The sequence below is a fragment of the Saccopteryx leptura genome, chromosome 1, assembly GCF_036850995.1.
Source record: "Saccopteryx leptura isolate mSacLep1 chromosome 1, mSacLep1_pri_phased_curated, whole genome shotgun sequence".
Lineage (NCBI taxonomy): Eukaryota > Metazoa > Chordata > Mammalia > Chiroptera > Emballonuridae > Saccopteryx > Saccopteryx leptura.
This window is the reverse complement of record NC_089503.1, coordinates 280,109,812-280,121,780: the sequence shown is the minus strand read 5'-3', so window position 1 is coordinate 280,121,780 and position 11,969 is coordinate 280,109,812. Positions and strand designations below refer to the sequence as shown.

Here is an 11,969-nt window from a genome sequence, read left to right as displayed (position 1 = left end):
CTACCAACAGTGGATGAGGGTTTCTTTTTCTCCACAGCCTCTTCAACACTTGTTATTACCTGTCTTGTTGATGATAGTTAATCTAACAGGTATGAGGTGGTATTGCATTGTAGTTTTGATTTGCATTTCTCTAATAGATAATGAAGATGAGCATCTTCTTTATTATATGTGGCTTAAGTGTCTGTTTGTCGCCGATAGCTTATTGGTTGCTTGCGTAACTGTACTAGCCAATGGGGTGAAGTTGCCACGGCTGAACGCAAATTGAGCGGGTCAGGGGGAAGGTGTACATTTGTTTGCATTGGCAATCATCTGTTTTACATAAAAACTACGTCTTAACGTAATTTCTTTTAAGAATGCCTCCTAGAAAATACAGCACTGAAGAGGAGAGAAAAGGAGCTAAAGCTGCACAAAAACGGCTTTCTCGACAAAAAGAAACCACTGAGCAGAGAAAGACAAGGCTTGCTTCAGTCGCAGAGCAAATGCGTCTTTCTCAGCAAAATGAGACTGATGAGCATAGAGAAACAAGGCTTGCCTCAGATGCAAGACAAAAAAACCTGTCTCGACAAAATGAGTCCCTTGAACAAAGGCAGGAGGGAAATGCAAAAAAATGACAGAGTAATGCTGACCGAAACGCAAAAAGGATTAAAACAGTTTCAAATGGAGAAACTTTAATTTTTGAGCATTCCTCTGGTGACATGAATATTAAATGTGAACACTGTCAGTCCTTAAACTTCAAGTTAGAAACGAATCGATGGCAAGAAAGGATTTTCTCAATGTTGCAAGTACGGAAACATTGTAGTTCCACTAATTGAAAATTATCCACCACTCTTGAATAAATTATTGACTAATCAGCATCCAAATAGCAAACAGTACATGGATAGCATTCGATCCATTAATAGTTCGTTTGCTTTTGCGTCCATGGGAAACAAACCAATTGACTTGCCTGGACCAGGACTTTATTGCTTTTGACTTCATGGTCAAGTTTACCATCAAACTGGAACTTTGCATCCTTCTGACGGGAAAAGAAAGTTTGCTCAATTATATATACTTGATCCCTCAGAAGCCAGTTCGGCATGTTTAGAATGGAATAAAAGAGTTCCTGAGACCTTACTTAATGAAATGGGGGAATTATTTTAAGACATTAACCCATTTGCTACTGCATATAAAATGATGCACGAAGTTGAAAAAAAGTTGGTCTCTAATGCTATAGCAAGCAATGAGCCAGCAATCAGCATTGCCATAGCCATTGTCTGTGATCGTAACTTAGATCAAAGGTGGTATAATGTCCAGCAAGCCAACGAAGTGGCTTTCATATGTGAAAACACTGATGGAGAGCCACCACATGAGCGAGATTTAATAATTTTCCCAAAGGCTCAATCTGGACAAACTGAATTAAAGCGAATCAGCACATGGGATCCAAATCTTGACCCAATGATGTATCCTTTACTTTTTCCATGAAAAGAGCAAGGCTGGAAGCCTAAACTTGGCTTAAATAATCCTGGAAAAAATAGATTGCAAATTTCAGAAATGGAATTTTATAGCTATATGTTGTCAGTTCGAGACAACTTACCCTGGGTAATTTAGTTTGAATTAGCAGACACCTTTGCACAAATCATTTTAATTACAATTTATATTTTCTAGAACAGCGGTCATTTCGTATGACTGCCAGGCTTTCTAGTTTCATATATCTGTTGGCCATTTGTATTTCATCCTGGGAGAAGTGTCTGTTCATGTCCTTTTCCCATTTTTTTAATGGATTGTTTGCTTGTTTGTTGTTGAGATTTATGAGTTCTTTGTATATTTTGGATATTAGGCCCTTATGTTGTTTGAAAATATCAGTTCCCATTTAGTTGGCTGTCTGTTTTGTTGTCAGTTTCTCTTGCTGTACAAAAGCTTCTTAGTCTGATGTAGTCCCATTCATTTATTTTTGCCTTCACTTCCCTTGCCTTTGGAGTCAAATTCATAAAGTGCTCTTTGTAACCAAGGTCCATGAGTTTTCTTCTATGTAGTTTATTGTTTCAGGTCTTATATTTAGGTCTTTGATCCATTTTGAACTAATTTAAGTACAAGGGGACAAACTGTATTCAAGTTTTATTCTTTTGCATGAGCTTTTCTAGTTTTCCCAGCACCATTTGTTGAAGAGGCTTTCTTTTCTCCATTGTGTGTTCTTGGCCCCTTTATCAAAAATTATTTGACCATATACATGTGATTTTATTTCTGGACTTTCTATTTTGTTCCATTGGTCTGATTGTCTATTTTTCTATCATGCTGTTTTGATTGTCGTGGCTCTATAATATAATTTGAAGTCAGGTATTGTAATGCCCCCAGCTTCATTCTTTTTCCTTAGGATTGCTTTGGCTATTCGGGGTTTTTTATAGTTTCCTATAAACCTGATGATTTTTTGTTCCATTTCTTTAAAAAAATGTCATTGGAATTTTGATGGGAATTGCAATAAATTTGTATATTGCTTTAGGTAATATAGTGATTTTGACTATATTTATTCTTCTTATCCAAGAACAAGAAATATTTTTCCATTTCATTATATCCTTTTCGATATCTTTTGATTTCCCTTAACAATGCTTTGTAGTTTTCATTATATAGGTTTACATTCATTGTTATATTTATTTCTAGGTATTTTTGTTATTTTTGTTGCAACCATGAAGGGGATTGTTTTTTTTAGCTCATTTTCTGATGTTTCATTGTTGGCATAAAGAAAGGCAATGGACTTTTGTATATTAATTTTGTATCCTGCGACCTTACTGTATTGGTTTATTGTTTCTAGTAGTCTTTTTGTGGAGTCTTTGGGGTTTTTGATGTACAGAATCATATCATCTGCAAAAAGTGAAACCTTTACTTCTTCTTTCCCAATATGAATGCCTTTTATTTCTTTCTCTTGTTTAATTTCTCTGGCTAGAACTTCCAACACTATGTTGAATAAGAGTGGAGAAAGTGGACAACCTTGTCTTGTTCCAGATTTTAGGGGAAAAGTCCTCAGTTTTATGCCATTTAATATGATGTTAACTGATGGTTTATCATTGATGGCCTTTATTATGTTGAGGAATTTTCCTTCTATACCCATTTTGTTAAGTGTTTTAAACATAAAAAGATGTTGTATTTTATCGAATGCCTTTTCTGCATCTATTGATAAGATCATAGGTTTTTGTTTTTTGTTTCATTGATATGGTGTATTACGTTAACTGTTTTATGTATGTTGAACCATTCTTGTGATTCTGGGATGAATCCCACTTGATCATGATGAATTATTTTTTTAATGTGTTGTATTCAATTTGCTAGTATTTTGTTTAGTATTTTAGCATCTGTATTCATTAGAGATATTGGTCTGTAGTTTTCTTTTTTCTGTGTTGTCCTTGCCAGGTTTCGGTATGAGGGTTATGTTGGCCTCATAAAATGTGTTTGGCAGTATTGCTTCTTCTTCAACTTTTTGGAAGACTGAGTACAATAGGAACGAAGTTCTCTTTGATTGTTTGATAGAATTCACTACTATATCCATCTGGCCCTTGACTTTTATTTTTGGGGAGGTTTTTTATAATTGTTTTTATTTCCTCCCTGCTTATGGGTCTGTTTAGGCTTTCTGCTTCTTCATGGCTCAGCCTAGGAAGATTGTATTGTTCTAGGAATTTATCCATTTCTTCTATATTGTTAAATTTGATGGCATATAGTTTTTCATAGTATTCTACAATAATTTTTTGTATATCTATGATATCTGTGGTGATTTCTCCTCTTTCATTTTGGATTTTGTTTATATGAGTTCTTTCTTTTTTTACATTGGTGAGTCTTGCCAAGGGTTTGTCAATTTTGTTGATCTTTTCAAAGAACCAGCTCCTTGTTTTATTAATTTTTGAAGCTGGAAATGGGGAGAGACAGTCAGACAGACTCCCGCATGTGCCCGACCAGGATCCACCTGGCACGCCCACCAGGGGTGATGCTCTGCCCACCAGGGGGCAATGCTCTGCCCCTCTGGGGGGTTGCTCTGCTGCGACCAGAGCCATTCTAGCTCCTGGGGCAGGGGCCAAGGAGCCATCCTCAGCGCCTGGGCCATCTTTGCTCCAATGGAGCCTAGGCTGTGGGAGGGGAAGAGAGAGACAGAGAGGAAGGAGGGGGGGTGGAGAAGCAAATGGGTGCTTCTCCTGTGTGCCCTGGCCGGGAATTGAACCCAGATCCCCCGCACGCCAGGCCAATGCTCTACCGCTGAGCCAACTGTCCAGGGCCTTGTTTTATTAATTTTTTCTGTAGTTTTTTTGTTCTCTATTTCATTTATTTCTGCTCTGATTTTCGTATTTTCTTTCTTCGGCTGGTTTTGGGTTGTCTTTGTTCTTTTTTTTCTAGTTTTTTAAGATGTGAAGTAAGTGGTTTACTTGGGCCCTCTCTTGTTTGTTCATATAGGCCTGTAGTGATATGAACTTCCCTCTTATTACTTCTTGTGTTGTATCCCAGAGATTCTGATATGTTGTATTATTATTTTTGTTTGCCTGTATGTATTTTTTGTACACTAGAGAAAAATGTATACTCTTACACTTTGGGATGAAATGTCCTGTAGATGTCTATCATATCCAATTGTTCTAGTGTTTCATTTAAGGCCAATTTTTTTTTTTATAGATTTTTTGTTTGGTTGAACGATTCTGAGTAGTCAGCGGTGTATTGACGTCTCCAAGTAAGATTGTATTTTTGTCGTTTCGGGTTTTTTTTAGGTCAGTCAGTAGCTGTCTTACATATTTTAGTGCTCTTTGGTTTGGTGCCTATATATTAAGAAGTGTTATGTCTTCTTGATTCAATGTCCTTTTCATCATGAAATTGACCGTTTTTGTCTCTGATTACCTTTGCTATCTTGTAGTCAGCATTGTTAGATATGAGTATTGTTACACTTTTTTTTGAGTGTTATTTGCTTGGAGTATTGTTTTCCAACCTTTCACTTTGAATTTGTTTTTATCCTTGTAGCTTAGATGTGTTTCTTGTAGGCAGAATACAGTTGGATTTTCTTTTTTAATCCATTTTATATATTTCTTGCTGATAATTTTGTATCTTGTTTGGTTCTTCTCTTTTATTTTTCTATCATTTGTTTTTGTTTGGTTGTAATCCATACTTTTTTCTCTGTTACTTCTTTTTTCAAGCCATGTACTTCTGTGCAGGTTTTTTCAGTGGTGGTTACCATTATGTAATTGAAATCATACATAGCATGTCCATTGTAGTACATTATCTCATGAGTGCTTCTGCCTCCATCCTCCTTTGCTACTATTAATCTTTGTCCTCTCCCTTTTTTGTTTCTTAGTCACAGATTAATCTTGTTTTTATTGTGATCTTGATGGAGCTTTTTACTTGTAGTTTTGTTTTGTTCTTTGTGTCTGGTCGAAAACCCCCCTTTAATATTTCCTTAAGAAGGGGTTTTCTGGTGATAAATTCCCTCATCTTTTCTGTATCTGTGAATGTTATTATTTTTCCTTTGTATTTGAAGGATAGCTTTGATGGATATATATTGATGGATATATATATTGTTAATAACAATAATAAGAGTTGATAAAAAAATTTTTGAGGAAATACAGTGAGTAACTGAGACTGAGACTTCTATTGTGCTAAGTGGAACAAAACACGTAGAACTGAGGGCCTGGGTTTGGGAGGGAGTGACAAAGAGGCAAAAAATGAGGCAAGAACCCACAAAATACCACAAGGAAAAAATTTGTATCAAGAATAAAATACTTTATTTGTAAATGATGGTCAAATAAGAAAAATGGTGTAAGAGAAAAAAAAAGAAAAATAGAAAAAAGAAAAAACAGAGTGAAAAATAAAAATTCTATTGTATTAAGTGGCACAAAGAGTATAAAATGGAGAGCCAGAGTTGAGAAAAATGCTAAAGAGATAAAAAGTGAAGTAAAAAGCACACAACATTCCACAAAGAAAAAATTTGAATCCAGAATAAAATAATTTGTTTGTGGGTGAGATTTGAATGAGAGAAAAAGTGAAAGAAAGAAGAGAAAACAAAAAGAGAGAAAAATAATTGAGTTAAGTTTTTTGGAATGTAACAGTCATAGAAAAAAAAGAATGGAAAATGTAACACCTATGGGTAATAACATTCAAAATGAAAAGAAAAGAATAAAATGGAAAGAGGATAAAATGACCAAGGTGGGAGAAAAAAAAGATAAAAAATACAAGAAAAAAATGGAAAAAGTTATAAAGACTGGATTTTTTCTGGTTTTGAGAAGTTATCTTTCTTTTACTTTCTACTCTCTCTTTTTGGCCAGTGGCGCTGTACCCCAGATTCTGCCCCTGTGGCACTCTTAGGCAGAGATTTGCTGCTGTGTCACTATGGTGATGACATAAACTAGGCCTCAGTCCCATAGGTAGGCGGGGCTTGTTAGCATTTTCAGGCTCTGACAATGGGAGAGTTCATTTTCCTTGAGCCTCTCCCCAAATCTCTCCTTCCTGAACCAGCAGTCTGGGGACCCAGCTGTGAAGTTGCCCCAGCCACCACCTGGAGAGCAAGAGGCTCTAAGAGGTGCCAAATTCCCCCTTTATCCCCACTCAATGCAGAGTTCTGGGTAAGGCTTTGCCAGCCAGAGCCACCAGCATAATCAGGCAGGGCTGGGAGACGATTGCTTTTCAGGTGTCTTTCTATAAGCCTCTGGGCATGTCTAGTATGCCTTAGCACTCTGCAGGTTTGCTCTCCAGAGGCTGTCTGCAAGCTGCCTGCGCACCCTTTCTCCCACCACTTCTGTAGTTCTCTTCCCCAGGAGTGTGCTTTGTTAGCCTGTATGGCTGGTGGAGGTGCCACGCTCAGACAGGTCCAGGTGTAGGGAAGCTGGCTTTCATGCACTTCCTGTGCGCTGTTGTTTGGGAAGCTGAGATCATTCAGAAACTCTGGTCACAGCCCACACAGAGGGTCACTACTGACAGTCCCTGACCCAGCCCCTCCATCCAGGAATGCGGGCACCCACACCTGAAGCACCAGGTGGATCCACTCGCACACTGACTGTGCTTGCCAACCGAGATACCAGGAGTAAACAAGACAACTGCTTGCCCACCTCTGCCGGGGTCTGCCAGTGGCATTACTTTGTGTGGGTTGAGCTGCAGGCACACTGTCTCCTTGGCTTGAATATCTCTGCCCTAGCCCAGCTTTTTCTGTACCCCCAGACCTCGCTTTTTCTCAGTTCCAAGTGAAAGCAGCCCTTGCTCAGGTCAGTGAGGAAAGCAGAATACTCCATTCTCCATCTTATTTCCTTCAGAGTGGGTTATATATTCAGTCACCTTTTGCCCAATTGTACCTTTGTTTGATGTATGTGTATTTCAGATGCTCCTGAGATTGTTTTTCTGTCTTTAGTTGTTGTATCTGTTGAAGTTTCAGGGGGATCTATCAGGAGCACTCCTCATGGCACCATTTCTCTGATGTCACTCTATTATTAAACTTTTTAACAGAAGAGGAAATTAGGTCTTAGAGAGATTGAGTAGGTTGCTCAAAATTACATAGCCTCATTCACTGTTGGTGGAAATGTAAATTAGTGCAAATATTATGGGAGAAATATGATGGTTCCTCAAAAAATTAAGAATAGAACTACCTTATGACCCAGCAATCCCTGTACTGGGTATATATCCACAAAATTTGAAAACATGGTATGTAAAGACACACGCAGCCCCATGTTTATCGCAGCATTGTTCATGGTGGCCAAGACATGGAAACAGCCAAAATGCCCTTCAATAGAGGATTGGATAAAGAAGATGTGGTACATGTATACAATGGAATACTTCTCAGCCGTAAGAAATGATGACATAGGATCATTTATGACAATGTGAATGGACCTTGATAACATTATACTGAGTGAAATAAGTAAATTAGAAAAAGCTAAGAACTTTATGATTCCATATGTAGATGGGACACAAAATAAGACTCATGGACATAGATAGATGTGCAGGGTTACCAGGGGGAGGGGAATGGAGGAGATGGGGGGCGGATGAGGGGAAAGAAAGTGGCTTAAGAAGAAACAAAATATAGGGTGACAGATGATGATTTGACTTTAGGTGATGAGTATAATTGACTGTCCAAATGACGTGGAGATGTTTTCTCTAAATCTATGTACTCTGGTTGACCAATATCACCCTGTTAAATTAAATTGTCTAAATTTAAAAATAAATAAATAAATAAATAAATAAATAAATAAATAAATAAATAAAATATTTGGAAACAAAACAAGATTACATAGCTACTAAGCAATGAACTTGGGGATTGAACTCAGAAAATTTATTTTCAGAACATGTGCTTTTAAAAACTATTATGTGCTGTCTTTTAAAGTACCAGTAATCTCAGCATGGGAGGAGAGAACCGTGCCATTCTATCATTCTTATCTGATAGGAAAGAATAGTTAACAATATTAATAACACTGGGGAGCATGGCAGACATTATTTTCTGCCCTCATTCAGTTAACATATTTTAAAAATTAAGTATGTCTTATGTGCCAGGCACTGCTCTAAACCCTGAATCTAAAGACTGATAAGATCCCTGCCCACATTACCTTTCTAGTAAGTGAGAGAGTCTAAACAAGTAAAATACAAAAGCTAAATCAACCCACCAAGTTTAGATAAGAAAGAAATCAGTTAGAAGAGTGGAGTAAGATAGAGGCGACCTGCTTGTGAATGAGAGTCATATACACTCAGACCTGTTTCCTCAACCTTCTGGGAACTGAATTTAACATTGCCCTTTAAGTGAAGCCAATGGAATGTGGGCAAAATTGGCAAATGCTTCTTTACGGCCTGGAGCCAAATCTTGTGATGTTCTACACATTCTTTCTTCACCTCTCTGCTGCATGCAGCAGATGCAGTGAAGGAAAATCTGAGGCCTTGGAAACTGATGAAGAGATGATGCTAAATGGCTAGGGTCCTCAATCCTCAGTAGGAAGGCTGGATGTTGGAAACTGTAAACCAGATACTTAAGACTGTGTCGTGACTGAATGGAGAACTTGATTTTGATTAGCCACTGGGATTGTTATGACTAGAAACACATCCTGACACATACAGTGCTATTTAAGCTAAGTCTTGAAGAAAAAGAAAGATGTAGGGTCAGAAAGAGTGTTTCAGAGACAGCAAAAAGCCCATGCAAAGAACCTGAGGCCAGAAAGAAACCCCTGTGTACAATAAACAGAAAGAAGTTAGCATGTTTGAAACTTCAGGGAGTGAGGGTGATGAAGGTGGAAAGGGAGGCCTGCAACTCAACCAGGCAGGTCATTGTAGACCATGATATGAGTAAGGATTTTATTGCAGTAGAAAGCCATTGATATATTTTAAACAAGAGTGTCATGATTTACATAGTAAAAATAAAACCTTGATTCTTTTAGTGTGGTGTGAGTTAGAAGAGGAAATTTAGAGCAGAAACAGGACAGGCTACATAGTTTATTAGACCCAGTGCAAAATGAAAATGTGAGGCCTCTTGATCAAAAAATCAGTTACAATGTCAAGATGGCAGCAGTAGAACTTTATTTATTTATTTTTTTTTGCCAATTTTAAATAGTTTTATTTAAGACATCGCATTTTCCACTTTACAATAACAGTGCTTATAAAGTGCATTATTTCCTTTCCCTGTGCACACAGTCCATATTCAAGTATTGAGAATGCCCAGTTATTTAACTATACAGCAGTTCAATTTTTTAAAACTGCCATAGAATTTGCTACAAATTTGGGTCCTTAAATATTTTATGTGGAACAATGCTCAATCTATGCTCAAGGTTGGCTTAATCAACCTCTTCAATGGTGGGCCCAGAAGAGGCACCACCAGATGGAGGGGCTCCACCACCAGGGAAGCCCCCAGGCATTCCTCCTGGCATGCCTCCTGCACTCTGGTACAGCTTAGTAATGATCGGGTTGCAGACTTTTTCCAACTCTTTCTGCTGATGTTCAAATTCTTCCTTTTCTGCAGTCTGGTTCTTATCAAGCCAGTTGATTATTTCATTGCACTTATCAAGAATCTTCTGTTTGTCATCGTCATTGATCTTGCCTTGAAGTTTTTCATCTTCAACAGTTGCTTTCATGTTGAATGCATACGATTCAAGTGAATTCTTGGAGGACACCTTGTCCCTCTGCTTCTCATCTTCAGCTTTGTACTTCTCGGCCTCCTGGACCATCCGCTCAATGTCTTCCTTGCTCAGGCGGCCTTTGTCGTTAGTGATGGTAATCTTGTTCTCTTTCCCTGTACTCTTATCCACAGCAGAGACATTGAGGATGCCATTGGCATCAATATCAAAAGTGACCTCAATCTGAGGAACGCCACGAGGTGCAGGAGGTATGCCTGTGAGTTCAAACTTGCCAAGCAGGTTGTTATCCTTGGTCATGGCACGTTCACCTTCGTAAACCTGAATGAGCACACCAGGCTGGTTGTCAGAATAGGTAGTGAAGGTTTGCGTCTGCTTGGTAGGAATGGTAGTATTGCGCTTGATGAGGACAGTCATGACTCCACCAGCAGTCTCAATGCCAAGGGAAAGAGGAGTGACATCCAACAGCAGCAAATCTTGAACATTTTCAGATTTGTCTCCAGAGAGGATGGCTGCTTGGACAGCTGCACCATAAGCAACAGCCTCATCAGGGTTGATGCTCTTATTCAATTCTTTTCCATTGAAGAAGTCCTGCAGGAGTTTCTGAATCTTGGGGATACGGGTAGAGCCACCCACCAGGACAATATCATGGATTTGGGACTTGTCAAGCTTGGCATCTCGAAGTGCTTTCTCTACAGGATCCAAGGTGCCACGGAAAAGGTCAGCATTTAATTCTTCAAATCGAGCACGGGTGATAGAGGTATAGAAGTCGATTCCTTCATAGAGCGAATCAATCTCAATACTGGCCTGGGTGCTGGAAGAGAGAGTGCGCTTAGCACGTTCGCAGGCAGTACGAAGGCGGCGGACAGCCCTCTTGTTCTCGCTGATGTCCTTCTTATGCTTGCGCTTGAACTCTGCAATAAAATGATTGACCATTCGGTTGTCAAAGTCTTCTCCACCTAAGTGGGTATCCCCAGCTGTAGATTTGACCTCAAAGATTCCATCTTCAATTGTGAGAATTGACACATCGAAAGTGCCACCTCCTAAGTCAAAGATAAGCACGTTCCTTTCAGCTCCCACCTTTTTGTCTAAGCCGTAAGCAATAGCAGCAGCAGTTGGCTCATTGATGATTCTAAGTACATTGAGACCAGCAATGGTTCCAGCATCTTTGGTAGCCTGACGCTGAGAGTCATTGAAGTAAGCGGGTACTGTGACGACAGCATTGGTTACAGTCTTTCCAAGGTAGGCCTCTGCAATTTCCTTCATCTTTGTCAACACCATGGAAGACACCTCTTCTGGATAGAAACTTTTTGTCTCTCCCTTGTATTCTACTTGGACCTTGGGTCTGCCAGCATCATTCACCACCATGAAGGGCCAGTGCTTCATATCAGATTGGACAACAGCATCATCAAATCTACGTCCAATCAAGCGTTTGGCATCAAAAACAGTGTTGGTAGGATTCATTGCAACTTGATTTTTTGCAGCATCACCGATCAATCGCTCGGTGTCAGTAAAGGCGACATAACTTGGGGTGGTTCGGTTTCCTTGGTCATTGGCTATTATTTCCACTTTTCCGTGCTGGAAAACACCCACGCAAGAGTAGGTGGTGCCAAGATCAATGCCAACTGCAGGTCCCTTAGACATGGTTGCGGGAGTACACGGACTGCAGGCAAAGACACTCTTCTGGACAGCTGCCCCCTCGTTCAATGAGACCGGCAGCAGTAGAACTTTAAACAAAACACAAGTCTCCTCTAAACATGTGGTCTGGTGCAACTGCATGGGTTCATGCCCATGACGTCTTTTGTGAATGGGTAACTCAGCTGAAAAGTTTCATACAAAAATCTAGAAAAAGGATGTCTATGGTGACATAGACTAGGCTGATTGCAGTGAACATGAAAACTGCATGGATTAAGATATATTTTGTTGAAAGGAGAAAATTTATTT

General features: G+C 39.1%; 1 protein-coding gene across 1 annotated transcript; it reads right to left on the bottom strand.

Annotated features, from left to right (window-relative positions):
- Positions 1-9,655: 9,655 nt before the first annotated feature.
- LOC136384563 (heat shock cognate 71 kDa protein) lies at positions 9,656-11,736 on the bottom strand. The gene has a single exon (XM_066354882.1). The coding sequence runs from the start codon at positions 11,667-11,669 to the stop codon at positions 9,729-9,731; it is 1,941 nt and encodes a 646-aa protein (XP_066210979.1). The 5' UTR covers positions 11,670-11,736; the 3' UTR covers positions 9,656-9,728.
- Positions 11,737-11,969: the final 233 nt, after the last annotated feature.

Excerpts from the sequence above, each read along its gene's own strand:
- LOC136384563 (XM_066354882.1), bottom strand. The coding sequence starts at position 11,669 with ATGTCTAAGGGACCTGCAGTTGGCATTGATCTTGGCACCACCTACTCT.